Raw genomic sequence first — 26,491 nt, 5'->3', positions numbered from 1 at the left:
GACGTCACGGACTGAAAGCAGTTCACTAAATAATGATGACCTTTGATTGTTTTATTGGTTAACTAATTTATGCTGTTGTTTTACTAATATTATGTTTTACTTGTTTTAATAATGAACATGTTTAATGGTCTGAAATAGATGCATTGTTGTGTATAATTTCTATTATATTGTAAAATTCTATTGGAAACAGCAAGTAAATAAAATACCTGTTATTTTTCCTCATAGCTGTTGTCCTATGGAGGCGATCTCTCGTATTCTGTAGCTTTTGCTGCTCTGGATGGATCAGGTCTGTCCAATTACGAGCCACAGGTTCTGATAAGAGGAGGCCATCTAAAGAAACTGGTTATTTACATGGACATGCCTGCTCCAGAGAACAGCATCCGCACCACCCAGCGTGTCCCTCTGACTGAGGTTAGGAGTAACCCTTACTCGCACTTATAACAAAGCTTTCATTGCTGTGTATCTAATTAGAAATGCTACACTAATACTGTGCAGGATCTCCCTTTTTTCTTTCAGAAGAGAAGAAAAAACTTTCAGAAAAAAAAAAAGTTTAAAAAAAAACATCTGCTTTGTGACATGCAGCATTATTGCGCTGTAACCAATAAAAGATGGATTAGTTGAATTGCGGCCATAAAATGATGCACATGGTCAGCAACAATGCTGAAATATAATGTATTTTGGAAGATTACTATAATCCAGTAACAATGGGCCCATATTTTACCAAAATCTGATTTTTTTTTTACTCTTCGTACACTTCGTACACTAATAAACAAAAGCAAAATACAGGTTATTTTGTATTTTTGAAAACTAAAATATTCGATAAGGACAGTTTTTATGCAAGGTTTTGTTGAGTCATTTCGACAAAGTCCATTTCTAGTTGTCTATTTATGTTACATACAATGTCCAAGATGCTGTTAAAGCAACATTTGTGTTGTATTTCTACTTAAAATAGCAGCTTCAAAATCATTGTAATTTGTTATAACATGGAAATTGTTGTTGCTGTTCCAAGCTCACCCTGCAGCTACGTAACTGCACTTTGTATCTCTAGTGGAGCTTGAGAGAAGTGAATAACATTGCTAAAAATGGATTTTAATTGTAATATTAATCTGTGTAAGTCAGTCCATATGCTTCTTTCACTTTTTGTGAAGTTTCTGTCTCTTTCAGTTTGTCCAGAAATGCATGTATAAAGTGTGCTCTTTAAGTGCCACACTACCCGAAAGGAAAGAAATACCAGTTTTCACAAAATGCTTCTTTAACAAAACTGGCAGTGTTTTTACCTGAATGAAAATTTGATTTAATCACAGACATAATCTCTAGAAAGATATAAATAGGTATATATATATACTCAGTCCCTTCTGCATTAAATGTTTGATATATATATATATATATATATATATATATATATATATATATATATATATATATAGTATAAATGAAAGTCTAGTAGAGAATCAGCAGGCTGATTTAGCTTTAAATAGGTATTTTCTGAGGAACAATCTGAAGCTGAGTGTTAATCAGTAATCTTTCTTTTCCTGAACAGCACAAGTGGAAGTACTTCAACGCAGTGTCTGAGAAAGCTGTGAGCCACGCAGATTTTATGTCTATCCTGAGCAATGTGGAATACATCTTCATCAAAGCTTCATACGGAACTGGACTCCAACAAAGCAGGTCAGCACCCTGACCAGAGACCTGTCTGATTACACTTCTTATTCTTATTAAGTTACATATTAATATTTTGGTTCTGATGGCAAATTATCTCTTATTTTTATACATGCTGCAAATTTCTACTTGTTTTGACTGTAGTTCTAATGATTTTTTTTTTCTTTTTACACCAGAATCTCAAATATCTCCATGGATACAGCCGTGGAGGCAGATGAGGCACCCGAGGGCACGCCAGAGGCCAGGCTGGTAGAGGCCTGTGAATGCCCTCCAGGATACGCCGGTTTGTCCTGCCAGGTATCGCCATCGTTTCTTCTCTTACACAATTATACTTCTAATCTGTGGTCAGTGTTTTGGTATATATTTGTTCTGCATGGTACCTGCACTACTCAAGTCGGCTTGCTTTTTGGTGCCTGGCACCTGGTTCAATTTAATATTCACTGTAGCTGGTAATGGTGCAGCTTTCGTTGAACTCTTTTATCAGGCATTCCAAAGAAAAGTTTGTAAATTTTCAAAAGACCATGCTGTAATTTTACATTCTGTCACTGTGAATGAAATGTAAACATATATGTGATTAGTACTGTAGTTTAACCTATTAACATGCCTTGACCCATCTACAAGCTACACAGGTATAGATAATACAAAACTCATAATCTCTAAAGTAAAAAAAGTTATTTACATTCTGAAAATTTGAGGGTTTTGAAATCTTCTACAGGACACTTGGAGAAGCTGCATGTTTTCTCTCTACTTCACCTAATAATTTCAGACCAGTAACAGGAACCAACCCAAATTCTGCGTGTTTAAAAAATAGATGTAAAAACTACACAAACATAATGAAACTAAAGGTTTGGAAGTCATGAACTGTTTCATTTGTATTCAGGATGTGTATTCATTTTAAAATAAAGTTCAGGAAAGAGCCAATTGTACGATTTTATTCATTATATTTTGACTCTAGCAGATTTATTTGATTATTTTTCTATACTTTCTATTACAATTACGATTGTAATATTCAGTAACGTTCTTTGAAAGCTTAAATAGAAATCCTCAGTGTTATTATTTTAGGCAGAAAATTGAAAAAAAATCCTGGCCTGTTAAGGGGTAAAATTTTTAAGAATGGCTAGTTTGTGCTAAATGGAACTACAAACTACAACAGCTACTAAAGGTTCCAGATTCTAGATACTAGGCAACAAATGGGCCTAAAAACAGAGTAGTTATCATGCAGCGTAAAAAGTGCCAATGAAGCAACTGAAGGCAACACTTAGCTCAGATTATACCACAAAAGCTATATTTACAACATTTATCTCTGCATGGCATCGAACAAAAAGCTAACTGAAGGTTGGTTGTGGCAGTGTAGGAGGAGTGATAATGATGGTATTTAGAAACCTGTTTATGAATATGAAGTGGGCGTGTCTCTGTCTTTAACAGTGTTTGTTTGTGTGTGTGTGTTTGTTGTAGGAGTGTGCTCCTGGGTACTACAGACAGCATGTATCGGAGCTGAATATGAAGGGTATGAAAAGGCCTATGATGCAACCCTGTGTGCCCTGCAAGTGCAACAACCACAGCCTGGCGTGTGACCTGGACACGGGCAAATGCCTGGTGAGACAAATTTCTTCATATTGTATACATCTGGATTGTACTGCCTTAAGACCAGAGCACACTGTCTCAAGATTTACTCTATATTCCTAGTCTATTTAACTTAAAAAAGAGGAAATCTTCTCTTGACCTCAAAAATTTTGTCTCTGGATTTTGGAATGACTATTGATTGGACTAATCTCTGCTTGTGTGTGTAGCTTCAAGGCTTTTCCAGATCCAATTTCGTTTTTTTTTTGAGGCACACCGGATTATAAGGTGCACTATCAACGAACGTCTGTTTGCAGCTAATGCTGCTCCAGCCCTGGTGCTGGAGAACTAAACTGAAACTCCTGTCCTGTATAACGCTGTACTTCAGGGGAGTGGCTTTACTGCTTCTTACAACCTGAATGGTAAAATTCATACATAAGGTGCACTGAATTATAAGGCACACTGATGATTTTTGGGTAAATTAAAGGATTTTAAGTGCTCCTTATAGTGTAAAAAATATGATAACCTTATCCACCTTATTGAGGCCTTTATGGTTAGTTCATTATTAGGATCTATAATAAATCTACAGGTTTGTTTCTTGGTTCATAAATCAGTATTCTCTGACCCTTTGAATGCTTTGCTGCCCATTATGAATAGGAATCATTCTTGACTATATTTAAAATTAAAATTTAAATATTTTGACTGTAACTGCATTGTACTGTTTTAATCTGTTTTCTCATTATAACCAGGGCTGCCAGCACAACACTACAGGGGAGAACTGTAACGTGTGCGCTCCGGGTTATTACGGTCAGGTGAAGGGTTCCATCAGTGACTGCTCACTGTGTGCCTGTCCACTGCACAGCAACAGGTAATTCCTACTACTGACACTACTCAGCTTAACACTGGATCTGTAAAGGACATAGTTTCAGTTAAACATGATATTGTTATGCTATTTCTTTTATATACCATAATTGTTTTTACTGTATGTAATTAAGTGCTTTGTTTATATTGAGCTACATATACAATGCACTACAGATTTTGTAAAATAAACAGTAAAGTGTATTTTAGATGTTTAATCTAAGATTAGTATGTTTGGGAGCAACATTAGCTGATCATATGATAGAACACACTGTAGATTTGTACATACAGTCAATTTAGTCAATTTAGTACTGGAAGTAATCCAATAATGTATTACAACTTCAGGGCCATTTTAGAAACATCTAAAGCTTCTGTGTATTTCTTGCTTCAAAAACTACTGTATGCTTGACAATAACTTCCACAAAATATAAATCGGAAGGTAATTATTTTTTTTAAATAAACAGGTGTAAAACTTTAAGTTTAGCTTTTGCACTTTTGACTTTCTTTGAATTTCTTGACTTTTTTCAATAAATATATCATTACAACGTTATAAATTCATCTCTGGAACCAATTAGGAGACCACTTCAGTTTCTGAATCAGTTTCACTGATTTTGCTATTTATAGGTATATGTTTGAGTAAAATGAACATCAAACATTGTTTTGTTCTAGAAACTACAGACAACATTTCTCCTAAATTCTGGGCTGGAATAATAAAGTCCAGAAATCAATATTTAGTTTAATAACCCTGGTTTTTATGCATCTTGGCATGTTCTCCTCCACCAGTCTTACACACTGCTTTTGGATAACTTTATGCCACTCCTGGTGCAAAAATGGCAGCTTTTGAAAAACCTTTCCTAATCTATTATTAAAAAATCTCGTCCTCACTGGTATAATTAAAAAAACACTCAGTCGGCCTGTAGCTACTGATTACTAAACATGTGTGAAAACAATACAGCACAAGGGCTTACCAGTATTGTAAAAAACAAATATATATTTCTGAGCTTTTCTATTGATGCATTATTTGTGAAATTCTTTCATAAACAGTGTTTAATAGTGTAGACATACTGTGATACTTTATATTTACACAGATGTAATGACAACAATAAGCTCTTCACTTGAGCATGTGCAGCCTTTGGAAGGTATAAAAGGGATGCTGATTGTCTGTTATTTGTGTGTATTTGTGCAGTTTCAGCCCCACCTGTGTGCTGGAGGGTGTTGGTGATTTCCGCTGTGATGCCTGTAAGCCGGGTTATGAGGGACGCTACTGTGAGAGGTAGGCTTGGGTCTGTGCTCAGACACTCGCACACGCTTAGTTTGAGCACAATTGTGAATTTATGGGAATACAGTGTACCGAGGTTCACACTCTCTCCTCCTGCAGGTGTTCACTGGGTTACTATGGTAACCCTTCAGAGCCAGGCGGGAAGTGCGAGGTGTGCCAGTGCACAGAATCTGGCTCCCTGCACCCAGTGTGTGACTCACAAACAGGAAAGTGTGAGTGCAAGGCCGGGGTCAGGGGTCACCTGTGTGACCAGTGCGAAGATAGACATGTCCTCTCCAATGACCAGTGTTTGTGTGAGTATCCTAAAAAACACTCAGACACACCCTCTTTTACTTCATACACGCCCTAATGTACACCTACTGCAATGGACCCAAATGGATCCTTAATCCCTGCTTAGAATTAAACTTTATAGAGAGAGACCAATAATTTGGTGCGCCTTATGTATGAATTTTACCAGTCAGGTTGTAAGGAGCAGTAAAGACACTCTGCTGAAGTACAGCGTTATACAGGAGTTTCAGTTTAGTTCTCCAGCAGTATAAGCATTAGCTGCTAACCGCACCAAGCGCTAGCTCTTTTACCATTCAGAGATTAGTATTATTGACCTGTAGTCTGCTGCTAACCCTGGCTTTAGTGGAAACATGGAAATCTAAGCTTACTGTAAATAAACGAAAGCACTTCACTCCGCAAAATAAACAGTTTTCAGAAGAGAAATCTGTGTAGAATTACATCCAGCGCTTGTTTGACTTGTCTGACTTGTCTAAAACTTTTTTTTAAGAATTACATTTTTGTTTGCTTAACTTAGCTTAGCTTTACAGGTCTCTCCACCCAGTGGCGAGACCTGCTGAATTAGAAGGGAAACATGGCGACACCCCTGTTCCTTACTAGTGCCGCATAAAATGCACTTTATAATCTGGTGCGCCATAAAATTGATAGTGCACCTTATAATCTGGCAGCTCTGTTGCCTCAATAACGAAACTCACAATTAATTTTGTTCCACATTCAGCTCATGTAAGGAGCTACGAAGTTTACAATATATTATAAGTGCATCGTGAGAGTCTATAGTGGTCTTAAAATCACAATAGAATTCCACTTTACATCCTTAATAGAGCCCTAAAAAGCAAACATGGATCCATTTCAGTCACAACCATACGCTCATATTCTACCCATAGGTTTTAATTATCTTTCCACTATAATGACTCTAATGTGAGGCAACAGTGTGTAAACATGTATTTTATAGTTCATTGTTTCTCTTAATGAACTTATTTTACAAAACGCTTTCATGTTGTCGCTATTTAAATCTAGATCTTTACCACTTATGTTCAATTAAATGCTCGGCTGATTTAATGGCTTATCATTAAGTTGTTATGTAAACATAAGCAGCTCTAAAAAGGCCTTTCATCTCCCTTTATGATGGATGGCATAGTAAAGAGCTTCATACTAGCTAATGTCTGCTTTCTCCAGCATGTGATGATGGGTGTACTGGCCTGCTGCTGGATGATGTGGATGCAGTCGAGGCCTCCATCCAGTCTTTGAACCTCAGCGGTGTGATCCTGGCACCCTACAGCCTGCTGATCAGCCTGGAGAACCAGACTCAGGAGCTCCAGGTAGGTGCCTGCTTACCTTGATTCAAAATTAAATCAACTTTTCAGCACAAAAGCAAGCATGAACTCAATTCTCACAAAGTATTATTTTTGTTGTATTCTATAAAACAACCTCTTTTGTCCGTTTAGACCGCATTCTCATTGGAGCGAAACTCATCAAATCAGCTGATAAACAAAAGAGAAGAGGATGTTACCGATCTCCACAAACAACTGGATGAGCTTCAACAGAAGGTTTTAATTATATCTAATCTCTGATCTATTGGCTGAAAGTCTTTGTCATCTTCTTTAAATCTGTGGTCTCTATTTTTCCACATCCAGGCTGAGAATATATCTGCTGTAGGAGAAAATGTTCTGCAAACTTCTGAGGAGAGAGTGAATAAAGGAAAAGACCTTCTGGATGTTATTGACAAAATTCACATTGCCATCCAAGGTAGGTCTCTGATATGACAGCATTTCTAATGTAGATATTGGACAGCCCAATTTTATATGTACATCTATTAGGGGTGTACTAAATACAATATTTGTTGTACACGTTTTTTTTTTATTTAAACACAGTGTCTGTTTTTAATTATTAGTTTGCCTGTCAAGATTGGTGTCAGAAGTAGTTCGCCCACTAGATCTATCGTTAGATCCCACAGTTCTGATAGGATAACCCTTGTGAAAAGACATTAAATATACTATTTTTATATTTTACTGTATTTCCTTAAAATGTGTTTTTAAGCAATAAGCTTTAAAATAAACGTTGAATTAATCGAACATATATGTAGTGGCATTAAATACTGCTTAAACTGTACTTTAGTCTATTTTGTTCCAGTAGTGTTTGGGTGTACACAATATGTGCATCAAAATGCAAAGTAGTACATTTACAATACACTTCAAGTGGATAAAAAAATGATGTATAAAAACACATACTTAAGTCTACTTAGGTTTGCAGAAGTTATATATGAAAAAACACAACCTAATGCTTTTGTGTTGGATGAAGTTGCATAAGTTGTTTCAAAATAGTACATTTAGTATGCATTTAGGTATGTATTCATTTTAATGCTAAAAGTATGTACTTTTCCATGTTAAATATACTTTTAAAACTATACTTAAATGCACTTTTCTTTTACAAGGAAAGAAGTAAACTTTTCTGAAGACGTATTTTATAAGCACGATACTGTGTTTTATACTATGAGAGTTTTCCTAAAATTTGATTTAAGAAACATTGTAAAAATTGCATTGCTTACTGTAAAGCAATATATATTACAGTCTTAATTGTAAGCTCTGTATTGTGATATGTGTCATATCACCAGGTTTTTTCCCAATGCACATCCCTATTTTCTATTTTATCTCCCTTTTAATTTAGTTTTTTTATTTTGTTAGCTTGTTTTTTAAAGAAATGTAATGAAATAAAAAGAACCAGGACCAGTCTTTACAATTTTAAAGATATCAGGGCTATTTAAACATGTTGGTTGCTTGTGATTGGTTTAGTTCTCGAGGAGAATGTGGGAAATCTCAACATGACCCTGACGGAGGAGGTGGAGGAAGTAAACAGCACCACACTGATGGAGCAAATGATGGCTCTGATAGAGAAGATGAAGACGATTGATCTGTCCAGCAGAAACACCACTGCAGATGATGAGCTCCGGTAGGCCTCTACACTTATTTTACTCTGATACTTTTGTGAAAATATGTCAGAGACTAGAATATACTATTAATGTTTTAATAATAATAACAGCATACAACTGAGAAGTAAGGCAAATGAATATTGCTATGTTGTTGAATTTGATTTCAAAATCTAGTAATTTGTTTAGAACAGAAGTACACTAATTCTAAAATATAATTTACTACCAATCAGGCTGCTATAGCAAACAGAAAGTAACAAAAGCTATAGCAATGTGATAAAATCCTCATTATTATTCACTAGAATTAAAGTCTATGGGCAGTATGAGCCAGACTGTGTGTATAATGTGTACAGTTTATACAGATACAGTTAGCTTTATGAATATATAAATTTGAACAGTAAATCTACTAGAATGCAGCATAAACTGCTCAGTGTGTGACATTGGGCTGGGTATTGTGTTTGCAGTGCTGCAGTGGCTGTGCTCGAGAGCATACAGAAGGACGTGGTGGAGCCGTCTAATCGTACTCAGACCCTGAAGGAGAAGATCTCTACAGCACTAGCCAGACATGACCAGCAGCTCATGGAAGCCCAGGATCTCCTGAATGCAGCTCAAAGCCACAATAATCATACAGAGCATCTTCTGAAGAACATTCATACTAATATAGAGGAGTTTACGGTAAGAGTTAGTCTTTTTTGTGTTATTTGGTTAAATATATATACTAGTGCATCTAAAAAAAAATTTAATATTATATAAGACCAATTGGTACTTTTGGCAGTGTGCCAAGTCCTGCTGGAAAATGAAATCCGCAGTGTTTCTGTGAAAACACTGAACTGACTTCGGACTTGATGTAACACAGTGGATCAACACCAGCAGATGACATGACTCTCCAAACCATTACTGATTGTAGAAACTTCACACTAGACCTCAAGCAGCTTCATGCTTCCCTCTGCTGACAATTTTTTGGAGATGTGGATTTCATTTTCCAGCAGGATTTGGCACACTGCCCACACTGCCTAAAGTACCAATTGGTCACATATAATATTCTAATTTTCTGAGACGCTAATTTTTGGGTTTTCATTGGCTGTAAGCCATAATCATCAACAATAATACATCTGTATATAATATGAATTTCACATTTTTAACTGAATTACTGAAATAAAGTACCTTTTAATTATATAAAAAAAAATGAGATGCACTAGTACTTAATAACTATTTTTTATTTAATTAATCACTTTTTAAATTAATTACTTTTTATTTACCACAGTCTTTACGGCACAATGTGAGCAGTCTGAACCAGACAACAGTGACCAATCTAGAGGATGCTCAGGATCTTCTCACTGATGCATTCAGCATTGCCGGAGACTTGCACAACCTCACAATGGTAAGGCCTTATATTTCACTGCTGCATCTAGTTTGAATGTTTAATAAGGTAAAACAAACAAAAAGCTAAAATTAGTTTAATAATTCTAATAATTCTAATTCTATTTATTTAAATTAATAATATTTAGAGATCTACAGAGATGTTCTTAAATGTGATTAATTAAAGCAGCAGTCCGTATTATTTCGTTTTTAAACAGAAAGCAGAAGCGTTTCTGAGTAGAGAAGGGATATAATATTGTGTTTAATGGTACCAGTGTGCTCAGCCAAATATATTCATTCTATAATGTCGGGTTGCTTTTCGTGGGAGTTCTACTGGCCACGTTACGCATCTTTACATACTTGCGTCGCACGTACAGCCTCTAAAAGAGGATCCAGCTCAGTTTAACTGAACATAAGCGGCTGGTGGAGCATTGGAGACTTCAGAAGGGCTCATTTACCTATAGTAATGATGATGCTGTGTGTTTCTGTCTGATTAGAAAGCAGAAGAGGAGAAAGATGAGCTGGTAGAGTGGAGCCCCACTCTGAGGAAGCATGTGGACACTCTAGTGATGGAGCTGACCAAGCGAGACGCACTGCAGCTAGTGTACAGAGCAGAAGACCACGCCCAGGCTCTCAGCAAAGAGGCTCAGGCGGTCTACAAGTGAGTGCTCGTGTTTTTACATGTGTCTTAACAATAAGCTTCCCTTTATCGTATGTTCTTAGTAAAGAACACTAAAGGTTATTTAGAAATAAACAATCCTCCTGTAACATTTTGTGATCTGCTGTTTTTATATTGTGCAGTACGCTGACTGGAGTGAGAGAAGCCTCAACGAATATCACCAGTGCCTCCCAAGTCAACTCCAATATCAGTGATAATATCCACCAGGCCGAAAATCAAGCTCTTTCTGCCAATCAGACTGCTAGCTCTGCCCTTAGCCTGGTGAGTCATACAGTACACACACAAACCCTTGATGGCACAGTTGATTAACTCAAACCAATTTTTAAACAGATTAAATCAAATTATCATATTGCTCGTCTTGTACTTTACTTTTTTTTTTTACCACTTAAAAGATTCTACATGTGAACGAGTCTTTAACTGAGCTGGGCAAACAGGCAGTCCAGAGAAGCTTCACAATTCTTAACGACAGCGCAGCTTTAAACAACTTCACTGAAGGTAAACAATCACACATACAGCTCTGAAAAAAATTAAGAGACTACTTCGGTTTCTGAATCAGTTTCTCTGATTTTTCTATTTGTAGATATAAGTTTGAGTAAAATGAACATTGTTGTTTTATTCTATAAATTACAAACAACATTTCAACATATTTACAAATATTGTCATTTAGAGCATTTATTTGCAGAATAGTAGAAATGGATAAAATAACAAAAAGATGCAGAGCTTTCAGACCTCAATTAATGCAAAGAAAACAAGTTCGTATTCATAAGATCAGAAATCAATGTATTATCAATATCATGCATCTTGGCATTTTCTCCTCCACCAGTCTTACACACTGCTTTTGAATAACTTTATACCACTCCTGGTGCAAAAACTTCCTCTTTTTAATATATTTCAGAGGTTTTCATTTTGGTAAAATCAAACAAAACTCATGATTCTTAAGTAGTCTTTTATTTATTTCAGAGCTGTATACACAAATACACATACACACAAAGTTAATCTATTACTCCATCAAAAGAAACCTTGTATTTGTGTGTGTGTTCATATTTCTTATTAATATTCCTTTACAGATCTTGCACAGAATGTCAGTGATGTTAATGGCAGACTCAATCTGGTCAGAGCAAGAGTGGACAACTTCACCCAGCTCCTCCCTGACAGCCTGACTGCCCTTAGGAACCTCTCAAATGGTGGGTCTCAAACTACATTTGAAACATGTCTTCAGTCAAGTTTTCTCAAGCTTCTGTCTGATGAAAGATAGTTGCTTTGAGATTGAGATTATCTATGGTATAACAAAGTCATTATAATGAGAATGTAAAAATATGAATATAAAAAAGGGAACAAAAAAGTCTTCTAGACTGAAGAAACACATGAGGAACCATGTAGTAACTTAAAAGTGTACAGTGAAGCATGTGAAGCCTTTACATGCTCTTATCTGGGGAGCTGTTAACTTGTGGTTTCTGAGGCTGTACACTGAGATGAACTTATCCTGTGCAACAGAGGAAACTCATGGTGTTCCAGTCCTGGGGTGGTTCTGATGAGAGCCAATTTAATCACAATGTTTTTGTTGGTCTTTGCGACATTCTTAAAATCTTTTGTCTTAAAAGTATTTTGTCTTTACTTAGTTGAGTAATTCTTGCCATAATATGGATTAGAATATTAGTCAAATAGAGCTATTCACTGTATACCTGTAAATCTACCTCTTCACAACTTTACAACTGATGCTCTCAAACACATTAAGAGGCAAGAAATTTAAGTAATTAACTCTTGACAAGTTCAGCACAGCTGTTAACTAAAAGCCTTTCCAAGTGACTCTACCTTATAAAACTGACTACCCTAGCCACTTTTACTATAAAGTTTGAAAACACCCTTATTTAAACCAGTTTAAAAATGCTGTCAGAATGGCCACTAGAGGGCAATACTCAATAAAATAAAATACTTTCAAGATTCAGACTGTTTGGTCCTGTGAAGGCACATGACTGGCAAAACAGATTTAGATTTTAATATTTAGTGTATTTTATATCGTATGTTGAGTTTGAGGTGTTTCTGAGTTGTGTTCCTTATGTACACACAGGAGGCAGAGAGCTGGTCGTGGAGGTGAAGCAGCAGGTGGAGAAGGCCAATGCTTCACTGCAGAAAGCTATAGAGCGTCTGGACGACTACCACATGAAGCTGGAGGAGTCTTCCTCAGCTATAAGCTCAGCCAACAGCAGTGCCAAGACTGTCAACAACATGGTTAAAGACTCAGAGAACACAGGTAGGATCCTTTATACATGTAAATGATTCCATAAACATACTCTGTGGTAAGGGTTAGGTCCAGGATTAGTGTAAATTTAAGATTAGGTTTTGGGTTAGATTCATAGAGAATCAGTACATTTTTTGTATTTACCGTATTTTACAGACTATTAGGCACATTAGGGGTGGGGTAGGTTAACTAAGTTAATTAAAGCTAAGTAAACAAAACTGTAATTCTTATATTAAAATATGTATATATTTTTTCTTTTAAAGTCAAATTTGTGCTGGATGTTAGTCTACACAGATTTCTTGTCTGAAAACTGTTTATTTAGGTGAATAAAGCGCTTCCGTTTGTTTACAGTAAGCTTAGATTTGCAGATTTCCACTAAGGCTGGCTGCAGCAGCATTAGCATTAGCATTAGCGGCTAACCGCAGTTAGAGCTAGTAAATGCAACCCGAAAGCGATATAGTCGCACTGGATTATAAGGGCACTGACAATTTTTTAGGAAAATGAAAGGATTTTAAGTGTGCCTTCTAGAACGTAAAATACGGTAATAGACATTTAGTCGAACATTATGTAAATGTTGGGTGAGCATCTGTTTTGATGGCAAATAGTAATACAGAAATGGTAAAATAGAATATATTTTGGAAAATGTGAAGTTTCTCTTTCTACAAAGACACACAATATTATATTTCAGATTAAGGAAACATGAAACAATGTAGTAAGAATCCCTATTAAAAATACAATATATCTGTTTTGTGTCTGGTGGTTTAATATTATGATTAATATCTAAAAAAATCGAAACGTTTTCTTAATGTTTTGTTTTTCTTTCTTTTCTTTTTTTGTTAAAATTCAGCCAATGCTGCTGAATCTAAGCTTAAGGAAGCCCATCTGCGGACAGAGAGACTTTTTGACAGGCTGAAACCTCTGAAGACACTTGGAGAGAACTTGAGCAGGAACCTGACAGAAATAAAGGAGCTGATTAATCAGGCCCGCATGCAAGCAGCTTCAGTAAGCGCTCACAAAATACAGTATATATATATATATATATCTTCCACTATGCAGTTGTACTGCAACCCATGATTTCTAAATTCTGAAGTGGTAGATGATTCTATGAGTCTTATACTTTATCTCATGAAGTTGTAAACACTAACTAATCTGTTCTGTTGTGTTTTTTTTTACAGATTAAAGTCGCAGTATCAGCAAATCGGGATTGTGTGCGAGCGTATAAACCAGAGGTGACCTCCAGCAACTTCAACACCCTCACCTTGACTGTAAAGACAACTGAACCAGACAACCTGCTGTTCTACATGGGCAGTAGTTCCAGTGTAAGCCTTCCTACACTCTTGCACTTCACTCGTATTTAAGATCTTTCCACAGGGTTCACTTGTTGATTGGTCTGTTTGTGTTGGTACCAGGTGGACTTCATGGCGCTGGAGATGAGGCATGGCAAGGTATCCTTCCTGTGGGACGTGGGCTCTGGTCACGCTCGGCTGGAATACCCCAGTGTGCAGATAAACAACAATAAATGGCACAGAATTAATGCCACTCGGTAGGTGTTAAGGTTGTTTTCTACACACATTGATCTTTGATTGGTTGTCAGGATGCAGAGAAACACTTTGCTTGTTTTGGCATGTTTGTTTTTTAAATGCACCATTAATATAATTTCTGTTTTAATCTCTTTGTAGATTTGGAAAGCAAGGCTCCCTCACTGTTCAACAGTTGGACTCTGAGCCAATGCCTTCAGTAAAGACCACAGCCCCGGGCTCATCCACTGTCATGGACATCAACAAATCCACATGGGTGTTTGTGGGAGGCCTGAGCGGTCAGGTTAAGGTAGGTGAAGTTGCTCACCTACACTATTATCGTATTTTTCGCACTATAAGGTGCACCTAATTTTCCCAAAAATCAACAGGGTGCATTTTATTCCAGTGTGCAGTATTAGCATTAGCTGCTAACCACAGAACTAGCTCTTTCACCGTTCAGAGGCGAGAATTAATGGACTTTAGTCTGCTCATTTACGGTGTTAAAACAAGTTACGTGGATGCTTACTCAAGGATGCTTACAGTTGCATTCCACACACACTCAATACACATCGGTGAGAAGCGGCAGCCAATCACGTACAGCGTGCTCTTTACCGGAAACTACCCTCCACTGCATCGTGTCACGCACACATTTACACACCAGTTTAGAGTATCCAATTTGCCGATCTCCATGTTCCCTACTATTGTCGCTTAAAATGCAGCTTATAATACGATGTGCCTTATAGTCTGTAAAATATAGTAATGTGACAAACCAAAATACTGGCCTCTATTATTATTCATAGCTTTTAAATACCTTAATTAATCCAATCACAAATCTGAGATTTATGAGAATTACTTCACAATCTCTCATTACACAATAAAATCATTTAAACTATTTGGCAGCTGAGGTAAATACACAATGGGAACTTTTTTGGACATGGATTATGCTTGGTTTTAGACTATATTTTCCTTTCAGTGGAAAATTCCAAAAAGGTATGCCTTAATTTATATATTGGAAACCTCCCCTATATGTTCAACTGTTTGTGGACACCACATCTAATGAACGCATTCAGCTACTTTAGGTTGCAACCATTGCTGACATAGATGTGCAAATACACACACACACACACACACACACACACACACAGCTTGTCTAGTCTCTATAAACCTATCAACACCATGCCTAATGCCAGGTGTTGGCTAAAGGGGTAAAAATCCAGCACTTATCCTTGTAGCAGTGGATCTGTGTTTTCTGGAATGATGGAGCATCCTTCAGTACTTTTATGATAAGTTCGGAATTTAGGGATGAGGTGATTTTAAGCTGACTTATGTTGTTTTAAATTATTTCTAGAAATCCTCAGCAGTGAAGATGACTCACTTCAAAGGATGTATGGGTGAAGCCTCTCTGAATGAGAAGAACATTGGCCTGTGGAACTATGCTGAACGGGAAGGAGGGTGTGGAGGGTGCTTTAAAAGGTAATGTCCAAACATTTATCACTGCAGGCAGATATTCTAACAAAATATATACATTTATTTACCTAAAACATATACTATATGTGCTCTAGTAATATTATGTGTCTGTAGTCCGCAGCTGGAGGAAACTTCCTTCTACTTCGATGGCAGTGGATATTCAGTTGTGGAGAAATCTCTGCGCTCCATCTCCACCAGCATCGTCATGTTCTTCAAAACTCTCTCACCCAACGGCCTGCTGCTCTACCTGGCCTCTAATGGCACTGTATGTTCCTAGCTGTTTAAACAATCATATTATTAAGTTTTTTTTTATATATATTATTATGTGACATGTCATGCTATAAACATACGATTTGCTTCCCTAAAATCTTCTTTATTGTTGATTAAATGTTATATGTCTTACAGAGAGACTTCTTGTCCATTGAGTTGGTAGAGGGTAAAGTACATGTGACCTTTGAATTGGGCTCTGGACCTCTCACACTGACCTCCTCCAAAGCTTACAACACTGGAGTCTGGTACAAAATCGCTCTGCAGCGGAACAAACGCAAAGGTGGGCTTTGTTTTTCATTGAATTACATAATTGTGGTTGACTCTTTTAAACAATTTAACAATATTGTGTTTAATGGTACCAGTGTGCTGGAACGACCATCCCTGCTAAGCCTAATATATATTTCTTCTAAAATAAGGCCAGTATTAATAGTGTTTTAGATTATGTATATGACAGAAACATATTAAACCTCTTCTGTATGCAGGATACCTTGCTGTGATGGCTGCTGACAATGCCTCAGAGAGAGAGGTGATGGAGGCGGAGTCTCCTGGAACTGCCTCAGATCTCAACCGTTCAGACCTGGATCCTATTTATATTGGTGGACTACCAGCTTCTAGACCAATCAGGTACTGTGAGCAGAAACACATGTAAACACATATGTTTTATGTACTCTGTTTAAAGTCCTTCAAAAGCTTTAAAAACCTCTTTGGTCATTAAAAAAAAAAACAAGCTCTTCTCTCTCTCTTATTTCAGGAGGCAGGTTGTAGCCCGCTCGTATGTGGGCTGCATTAAGAACGTGGAAATCGCACGCACAAATTTTGACCTGTTGAGGGAGTCCTATGGTGTGAAGAAAGGATGCATTCTAAAGGTAAGACGCACAGTGAAGTTGAATAATGACATGCTTTCCAAAAAAATTACTTTCCAATCATTTGAATGTATTATATTTTCTGTAGTAACAACTTTTTTTAACCTCCTAAGACTCGAACTCTTGCATGCCATGCATTTTTATTTTTTTTCTGAGTAGTGTAAAAGCAAAGAATTGTTTTACATGATGTAGCTTCTAAAAAATGATGTACACATATGAGGACCTTAGTTTTATATTTAAAAAAATAATAATTAATTCGCAATTAGCAATGATGTGCAAAACTTTATTTATTTTTTGTCTGAACACAGCAGCATTTTTTTGCCTGAGTGCAAAAAAAGTATAAACAACAATTGTGCCTCTTTGCGCAATATGGCTCATTTAAAGTGCTGCTTCAACACGAAGACATAAAGTAAAAAACATAAATATTTACTGTATTTACTGTTCATTTACATTTCTGAACAAAATCGAAACTGTAACGCGTGAAACTCTTCTGCCACATAAGAGGAAACCAGGCTCTTGTAGAGCAAAATTTAGTGTGGTCTAGACCAGTGGTTCCCAACCTATGGGTCGCGACCCAACCTATGGGTCGCCAAAGATCCACGATGGGTCGCGAAGCCCTCTTGATTTTAAGGGGTTTCATTTTAATACTATATATAGTCTAGGGTAAGCAAAATTCGCCGCGCTGCGCTGCGCTCTCTCTGTCTCTCTCTCTCTCTCTGGCGCGCGCGCGGGCGCTCTCTCCGGCAGCGCGGAGCTGAATTCAGCTCGAGGCTGAATATAATAATATAATAATATAAGAATATAAAACTCAGTTTAGTTAAATAAATGAAAATGAGTGAGGGCCTGTAAAGTTAATCAATTATTGTCCAATATTTGGACAGGTTGAGGATTTGGTGAGCTGTTTTACTGATTTAAAACTGAAACTGAAACTGATATTATTATTTTTTTGTTTGTTTGTTTTTATTTTATATAAATTACTTTTTATTCATTTTAAATAGTTGTATTATTTTATTGATCTAATTATTTTCTTCTTCATAAGATAAAAATTCCTTATGTTTTATGTATCAATTTTTCCTTTTTTACGTGTTTATTTTATTCATCTATAGTAAATGTCAGTTTTTATTTGTCATAAAATGGATTTTAAGAAGAGATTTTAACTTTTATTTTTAAGAATGAGAAGTAAATTAGGCCCAATGCAACAAAAGTCCTTCTATATTTTCTTAGAAAACTCTTACTTATTTTCTCACTATATTTTAAAGGCACTTTTATACAGTCTTTGTGTGCAGGCCCCTTTGTAACTTTTTTCATTTTATGCAGCATTTTATTGTCTATAATAAACAATGAGACAGCCAACAGGAAACAGATCCTCTGGAAAATATATGAGAACCTTGTCCAGTGGGCTAAGCACTGCCACTGTAATCAGGAGACTGCCGGTTCAAATCTGTTAATGTAGCTTGCCATAACTAGTGATAGGGGTCCTAATGAGTGGGTTGGGTAATTGACTGTCTATATTGGGGAGAAAATGGGAAAAAATGTTGAAAAAAATAATATATAAAAAAATCAACATGAAAAACGTAATATTGTTAAATTAGACATTAATACTAGTGTTAATGTAACTAGATTACCTGTATTAAAGTTAAATTAGGGTTTACTTACTAATAAATAACTCAAACGCTTACATTTAGAACCACTAGACTGAACAACATTCATTTACATTGCCAATAATGACCACAAGAGGGCAGTCACTTGCTGTTCATGAAACTGAAATATTGGGAACACAACAATATGCTATAATAAATTATTTAATAAAAATAAGCTGATTTAAATATGCACATTAATTCCACACGAATATAGATACTATAATTAGCACGAGTAATGCAAAAGTATATTTATTAAAAGATAATACATATGTGCAGTGTACTGTATGTGTCTTGTGTGAAAATGTCCACATTTATATCAAGTACATTTCAATGCACTACTTTTGCAGTGTACATATGGGCATTGTTATAGCTGTGGGGTATTGGGAATGATTAGACATCTGTTAGTGTATGTAGAGAGCTGAATTTGAGACAGATTGAGCCCACAGGCTTGCTTGTATGACACTGAGCATTAACGCGTGTGGCGTGTGTGTGCTGCAGCCTATCCGCAGTGTGTCTGTGCTGGGCGGAGGATACGTGCAGATGCCTGCTGTCACTGTGGGTCCTCAGACAGAGATCATCAGCAGCTTCTCCAGCAGGAACAGCAGCGGCCTCATCCTGGCAGGCTTTAACTCCGCCTCCGGACGCAAACGCCGGCACACACAACAGGTACCAATCACACCTGATGCATATTTATTTCCAATGAAAATTCTGTATAGAATCTTGTGATGTGTGATAAAAGTGTAGACTGAAAGATTTACATACAGTTTAAAATGTTTCCCCCCTACTTCAATCCAAACAGTGCTTGGGAATAGATATTACACTTTATGTAATTCCTACAGTCTAAACTATTAACACACATCATAGGATAAAAAGTAAAAGTAATTATGCTGTAATGTGTAATAAAAGTGTCCTAAACCTAGAAAACACTTGTATGAAAAGTGTGTGGTTTGGTGTTATTCACAATAAATGTTGAAATATGGCAGATCTGTCTAGGTTTCTATTTAAATGTTTATATCCTATTTAAAATCTTGGTGTCCCTAAAGCATTGGCAGGCAGTATGTCTTGAAAAAATGTAATGTCTTCAACATGGGCTAACAACTAGGGCTGGGTATTGTTTTAAACTAATTTGAATTCGATACCGATACCCAACCTCCTTTTGCGATACCTTTTCCATATATACAAAAAAAAAAAGACAAAAAGCAATAATTATTTTTACACAGTATACAGCTCTGGAAAAAAGAGCACTTAAAAATTTGTTTCTTCGATTTTACCAAATTGAAAACCTCGATGGATGATCACAAGCCACCAAACTAAGCTGAACTACTTTAATTTTTGCACCAGGAGTGGCATAAAGCTATCCAAAAGCAGTGTGTAAGACTGGTGGAGGAGAACATGCCAAGATGCATTAAAAAAATTGTGATTACAAACCAGGGTTATTCCACCAAATATTGATTTCTGAACTCTTAAAACTTTATAAATATGAACTTATTTTCTTTCTGATTTATTTGAGGTCTGAAAACTTTTTTCAATCTTTTTGTTATATCAGCCATTTCTCATTTTCTGCAAATAAATGCTCTAAATGACAGTATTTTATTTGGAATTTGGGAGAAATGTTGTCTGTAGTTTATAGAATAAAACAACAATGTTAATTTTACTCAAACATATACCTATAAATAGCAAAATCAGAGAAACTGAATCAGAAACTGAAGTGGTCTCTTAATTTTTTCCAGAGCTGTATTTATTTAACAATCGACAAGGATAATCTCATTATCATACTGTCACCATGATCGGTTTATTAAGAACAAAAACAGAATAACTTTGATGGCTTAAACTACAAATATTTTTCCCTAAGCATACTGCTGGATGCATTTCAGTTTTTAGGAGATGTTAATGTAAACTTTAATGTCAACTTTATATAAGAAATAAAAAAATCTTTAAAACCTTTTTTAATTTCAGTGACGGTCTAAAGTATTTTATTCAAATGTATTAAACATTTGCAGCATTTCTTGTTGTATCTCCATTATAATGATATGTAGCTTCTAACGTCTTGCTTCTTCTGTTCGTTAGTCTTTTGGAGCGGTAAAATGAAGAAATGGTTTTTAACCCTCTGTCTCTCTTTCTAGTCTTTCCTGGCTGTTATGCTGGTGTCAGGCCGATTGGAAGTGCACGTGAGCGTGGCAGAGGGAGCAGGAGTGCACAAAGCTGTTATCAAATCACAAAGTGGCACATTCAGTGATGGGGAGGAGCATTCTCTTATCCTACAGAGAAACAAAAGGTCTGACACAGCTCTACGCACTGCATATTCTGCTACATTCTGCTACATTTTAAATCTAGGCTTTGCTTTATAAAGTATAATATTCTTGTTATCAGTTTATCAGTTATTTATGCTTTGAGCATTAACACTAAAAGAACATGCTTTACACATGCATTTCTGGACAAGCTGAGGGATACAGACCTGGCACTGATAATAAAAAAAAGCATGTGTACTGATGAGATGGGGTAATATTACAGTATTTGAAACTAATTTGACTTGGGTTACTCAGCGTGACGTCCTTCACGCCTCACAAGAGTAACGTATTGTAATTAGTAGTGTGCCAAGTCTGAAATAATAATAGTAGAGACTCTATTATCTCTCTTAAGAATCAGTGAAACATCACAGCAATTTTTAAGATATAATTTTACGGTACAAATGGTACTGTATATAATGTTGCTTTAATTACATTGTATTGGTTATGTGAGTTAAATGTACATCTGATTTGCATACATCTGTATGTCGTAGCGTCAAGTTTGCATTTGTTTAAGTGGCAAGCAATGCAAAAAAATATATATAATAATAAATGTATACAGAATGAGTACACTGTTATCAAAAGCATTAATTAACATTTAAGCTATAATTAGTTTGACTGTTGGATTTGTTTGTAATAAATGTTGCTCTGTGTGTGGATGCAGGACGTTAGCAGTGTATGTGGATGAGGAGCAGCAGGAGACAGTAAGGCTGGGCTCTGCTGCTGAGAAGGTTCTTTCTCTGAGTGATTTCTATATCGGAGGGGTTCCAGAAAGAGAGGCCACTGCAGTGCTCACCTTCACCACCTCCTTCTACGGCTGCATCAGGAACACGGCGGTGGATGGCATGTGAGTTACAGAAACAGCACTGCTCTGACTCCTGAAATAATCTACTGAAGCAGCTACTTTACCTGCAAAAATTAAAGGCTCTTAAACACATACTAGAGGCACTTAAACACAAAGTAAACATACACACTTCATATACAGCTCTGGAAGAAATTAAGATACCACTTCAGTTTCTGAATCAGTTTCTCTGGTTTTGCTATTTATAGGTATATGTTTCAGTAAAAAACAAAATTTCTCCCAAATTCCAAATACAAATTTTGTCATTTAGAGCATTTATTTGCAGAAAATGAGAAATGGCTGAAATAACAAAAAAGATACAGAGCTTTCAGACCTCAAATAATGCAAAGAAAACAAGTTTATATTCATAAAGTTTTAAGAGTTCAGAAATCAATATCTGGTGGAATAACCCTGTTTTTTAATCACAGTTTTTATTCATCTTGGCATGTTCTCCTCCACCAGTCTTACACACTGCTTTTGGATAAAAATTCAAGCAGTTCAGTTTGGTTGGGTGGCTTGTGATCATCCATCTTCCTCTTGATTATATTCCAGAGGTTTTCAATTCTGTAAAAATAAAAAAAATCATCACTCATCAAGTGGTCTCTTATTTTTTGCAAAGCTGTATACTGACATATAAAGTATATAATTCATCACTGTTATAACAAAATCCATAATATCTCTGAAACTGCAATTTTCTTTTCAGTATTTTGTGTAGTTTGGGTTTTAGACAGATATGTTCATTTTGGTGCTTTCCTAGTAGAATGAATATAATTGTGTAGCATTTATGTTTATCTATTTATCGTGGAAATATACAGTTGTGCTTAAAAGTATGTGAACCCTTTACAATTGTTTTATATTTCTGTTTAAGTATCACCTAAAGCATCTTCAGATTTTCACATATTATAAAAGTAGATAAAGAGAACCCAGTTAAATATTAAACAAAATTATTATACATGATCATTTATTTATTAAAGAAAATGATCCAATATTACATATTTGTGAGTGGCAAAAGTATGTGAACCTTTGCTTTTTTAGTATCTGGTATGGCCCCAGGGTATAACTCCTCATAATTCTCCTTTGTTTGTAAAGAGCAGACTTATAGATAGATCCCTGTTCTTTAAATAAAACAGGGTGCTCACTCACAACTGATTGTCATTCTGTTGATGCAAAATTAACTGCTAATCCTAGAGGTTCACATACTTCTGCCACTCACAAAAATGTAATATTGTATCATTTTCCTCATTAAATAAATAAACCAAGTATAATATTTTGTTTTTAGATACTTTTAGATAATCTGATCAATCTGATGATGTTTTAACTTTCAAGCACCACTGTACACATAAGAGGAAACATTAAGATTAATCTCACCATTTTTATTTCTCTGACTGTATTCCTTTTTTATAAAAGTAAAACAAATGGTCAATTAAATGTATTGTTTTCTTTGGACACATTTTTGCAATGCTACACTGATGCACCATACAGGAAGAGTCATTCTCTGAATATGCATGATGTAAACAGAAACTACTACCATCATGTAGTCTGCCTTACAGTCTGCAGTTCAAGGAGCACGTATGATTTGTGTGCAGATAAACAAACCCAGTTGTAGTCACCAGGTAACATTCCTCAGATTCCAGTGTGTCACTTGGAAACGAGACGTACCTGAGCGTTTGAGAAAGTCCCCTCAGGGTACATGTTTAGGTAGTGATAGTGATAGCCAGTCCCCTCACTAATGTCTGTGTGTTCTGCAGGCTGCTGGACCTGTCAGGAGCTGTGAAGTACGAGCAGGTGGACCTGGACAGCTGCTTGCTGGAAGAGCGGCCCAAGCACATAGTTCTTCCAGACGAGGGCGACGTGGAGTCAGAGCCCACCGCTCAGCCCACACTGCGGCCTTTACCACCCCACACTGAGCTGAATGCTGCTAGCCCTGGAGCCACCACTGTGAGTGTATAAACACAGCAGAAACACACGTATAAGCATGCTTTCAGACCCTGTAATAAATACTATAGTTGCATTCCAAAGGATAGGCTGCAGCTGAGGTAGGGTGGGTCCTCGGTAGGACTGTACTATGTTCTATTTCATTGAGTATATATTTCTACTCCTAGCTCACTGGGTCACATGTATGGAACAGCCTGTTGCATTGTGTCTGTGGCTTTATTATACATTTTTAAACATTTATAATTAACATTTTCATGGTGCTGGTGCTCCCCACATTGTATGTGGCTAAACAAGGGCTGGGAAGGATACATCAGTTGCGTCCTTGACATTGTTTAAAATATAGGCTGCATTTTAAGGCTGTACACTAAAGGGTCCTACACTTCCGAAGAGCCTTGTAATGACAAAATATCTGATAAATGCAGCCTAGGACGTTCAAATGGTTCTATAAAAGATGCCATAAAGAACCATATTTGTAATAGTAATTTTAAGAAGTGTTTAAATTGGTAAAAAATCTGTAAAGCTTTTTTCATTGTTCTTTACATTCACACATCTCTATTACAAACATTGTGCTCTATAGAACCAAAAGTGAAAAAATAGCATCACTCAAAGAACCATTTATTAAATCACGTATGTTTACGGCTTTTTAGGTATCTCATATTTAAATAATTTATATTTAAAGACTTCACAAAGTGAATTATATAATTAGATTGAAGGAAGTTATGCTGTGTTCCATTTCTGAATTAAAAGTAAGTAACCAGTCATCACTGAGTTCAGTAATAAGAGGGCTCTACAGCACATTAACAGTAGTAAAAACAGCTGCCTTTTACAGTTTATTAGCACTATTAGACTATCTATTTGTGTCTTGTAAAATCAATTGTTGCCCAAAATACAGTATATGCATATTAAAACTTGATATATCGTCCCTGTCCAATAAAAACAAGTATCTCCATTTTTATCATTTTTTTCTTTTTCTTACATTGTGCCAAAATGTCTTGATGAACGGACCAAAATAAATACTTCAAAATGACCTGAGATAAACTATTTTTACATTGACTTCCATTAAAAGTTTAGAAGGTTTTTTTGTCTCTCTCCTGTAAAGTTGCTGCTTTGGAGATACTTGTTTTTCATTGGACAGTGATAATATGCATTACTCAGCAGTATCACTAACAGTGCTAACTTGAGACAATGCTAACAATAATGATTAAAATTGTGATTTTTTTCGTTGGATTCACCATAAAACACCAGTAAATGATAGAAAATCGAAGTTTTTAGTGCGCAAATATGGCTTTATTTCACCTGATCACCCTTAACGTCATTCCCAGCTACAACATCTGACTTTACAGGCTAATTAAACACAGAATTAGAAAGAATGGTAAACATGTTAGTCATATTTAATAATGAGTTCAATTATACTTTCAGACTCAATGGTTTGATATCAAATGTGAGAACAGAACATCTTGTGGCTAGGTGTGATGCAAAAAGCACAGGAAGTCTCGTAAACCCACAGCGTGCTATATTAAGCTCTTCTACGTGTACAGAAAACTCACTGTGAGGAATGTAGCCACTGCACTGCATGCTTCAGATTCCTTCTGACTTCTGACTCATCTTTATGATCGTGATAAGAATGCTGTATCTCTGCCTGTGCTTTCTCAGTGTGCTGCTATGGACCAGATGGGAAGTATTCCAGAAGCCCACCAGTTTGGACTCTCCAGAAACAGTCACATGATCATCAGCTTCAAGAATAAGACTGTCAGGTCCAGGTAGGTCGTTTATAACCTCCGGCACAGGGGGCAGAAGTACACAAGTCACATACTGGTATTTAAATAGAAGAATAAATACTCCAGTAAAAGTATAAAATTACATGGTTCCAAATGTACTTGTAGTACAATAAGAGTCACAATAACAGTATTTATTACAGCAATAAACAAAGTTAAATGGTAACTAATAGTTAAAAGCTAATTATTAATTAACACCAGTTAGGACATTAATAAACATTACAAAATTTGAATGATTAACAATGTTGTAAATAATAATAAATGGAGACATTAGTTAAAGCATGTTGTAATGACTAATAATGTCTTAACTAGTGTCAATTAATAATTAGCTGAGATATTCCATCATTAGTACAATTAATTAATGTACCCTTGTAGATAGTGTTATCATTTTAAACTAGCAAAATAAAAAAATTGACACTGCCCATTTGAAATCAATGCCTATACTCCAGTAATTTACAGTATTCCAGTAATTTACTGGTTTTAGAATACGAGTGGAATAAGAGATAAAGTTTACACAAAAAATTAACATACTGAACTTAGTCTGCGTTGTCCATTTAATTTGGAAAGCCTTTTTTTAAGGCCACTGAAAACACCAGCATTTCTCCTTCACATGACTGATTGATTCCTCAGTATTAATTCATATCAGCCAATATTAAGCCTTATAAGTAGGCTAGTAGATGCTTCAGTAGATACTTTTGAGTAAGCTGAGTATAACAGTGGGAAAAAAAACTGTAGATTAAATGTAGTAGATTTACCAAGTCATCAGATTTAATATACAGCTCTGGAAAAAATTAAGAGACCACTTCAGTTCCTGAATCAGTTTCTCTGATTTTACTATTTATAGGTTTATGTTTGTGTAAAATGAACCATGTGATTTAATTCTATAAACTACAGACAACATTTCACCAAAATTCCAAATAAAAAAATGAAAGAAACTCTTATTTTTTTCCATAGTTGTAATTATCAGATTATCATAAACAAACTGCTTTTTGACACATTAAAAACAGTGATTCAGATGTATCTGACAGAGCAACCTCTGATACACACTTACAGCACA

The 26,491-nt window shown here is 35.9% G+C and overlaps 1 protein-coding gene across 1 annotated transcript in view; it reads left to right on the top strand.

Annotated features, from left to right (window-relative positions):
* lama1 (laminin, alpha 1) overlaps positions 1 to 26,491 on the top strand; it is a 74,599-nt gene that overhangs the window by 41,649 nt on the left and 6,459 nt on the right. The window contains exons 26-57 of the mRNA XM_007232015.4: positions 226 to 411; positions 1,541 to 1,668; positions 1,836 to 1,956; positions 3,115 to 3,255; positions 3,969 to 4,087; positions 5,264 to 5,350; positions 5,456 to 5,649; positions 6,818 to 6,960; positions 7,087 to 7,188; positions 7,276 to 7,387; positions 8,431 to 8,587; positions 9,029 to 9,239; positions 9,829 to 9,945; positions 10,421 to 10,584; positions 10,725 to 10,863; positions 10,995 to 11,097; positions 11,670 to 11,786; positions 12,671 to 12,853; positions 13,689 to 13,843; positions 14,017 to 14,160; positions 14,251 to 14,384; positions 14,521 to 14,668; positions 15,707 to 15,831; positions 15,940 to 16,090; positions 16,231 to 16,375; positions 16,578 to 16,719; positions 16,847 to 16,961; positions 19,097 to 19,264; positions 20,722 to 20,873; positions 21,548 to 21,730; positions 23,473 to 23,662; positions 25,313 to 25,419. Coding sequence (XP_007232077.3) covers positions 226 to 411; positions 1,541 to 1,668; positions 1,836 to 1,956; positions 3,115 to 3,255; positions 3,969 to 4,087; positions 5,264 to 5,350; positions 5,456 to 5,649; positions 6,818 to 6,960; positions 7,087 to 7,188; positions 7,276 to 7,387; positions 8,431 to 8,587; positions 9,029 to 9,239; positions 9,829 to 9,945; positions 10,421 to 10,584; positions 10,725 to 10,863; positions 10,995 to 11,097; positions 11,670 to 11,786; positions 12,671 to 12,853; positions 13,689 to 13,843; positions 14,017 to 14,160; positions 14,251 to 14,384; positions 14,521 to 14,668; positions 15,707 to 15,831; positions 15,940 to 16,090; positions 16,231 to 16,375; positions 16,578 to 16,719; positions 16,847 to 16,961; positions 19,097 to 19,264; positions 20,722 to 20,873; positions 21,548 to 21,730; positions 23,473 to 23,662; positions 25,313 to 25,419 — 4,583 coding nt within the window. The remainder of the gene's footprint in view (positions 1 to 225; positions 412 to 1,540; positions 1,669 to 1,835; positions 1,957 to 3,114; positions 3,256 to 3,968; positions 4,088 to 5,263; positions 5,351 to 5,455; positions 5,650 to 6,817; positions 6,961 to 7,086; positions 7,189 to 7,275; positions 7,388 to 8,430; positions 8,588 to 9,028; positions 9,240 to 9,828; positions 9,946 to 10,420; positions 10,585 to 10,724; positions 10,864 to 10,994; positions 11,098 to 11,669; positions 11,787 to 12,670; positions 12,854 to 13,688; positions 13,844 to 14,016; positions 14,161 to 14,250; positions 14,385 to 14,520; positions 14,669 to 15,706; positions 15,832 to 15,939; positions 16,091 to 16,230; positions 16,376 to 16,577; positions 16,720 to 16,846; positions 16,962 to 19,096; positions 19,265 to 20,721; positions 20,874 to 21,547; positions 21,731 to 23,472; positions 23,663 to 25,312; positions 25,420 to 26,491) is intronic.

Source organism: Astyanax mexicanus, chromosome 6 (genome assembly GCF_023375975.1).
Source record: "Astyanax mexicanus isolate ESR-SI-001 chromosome 6, AstMex3_surface, whole genome shotgun sequence".
Taxonomy (NCBI): Eukaryota; Metazoa; Chordata; class Actinopteri; order Characiformes; family Acestrorhamphidae; genus Astyanax; species Astyanax mexicanus.
This window is presented reverse-complemented; position numbering and strand designations above follow the sequence as displayed.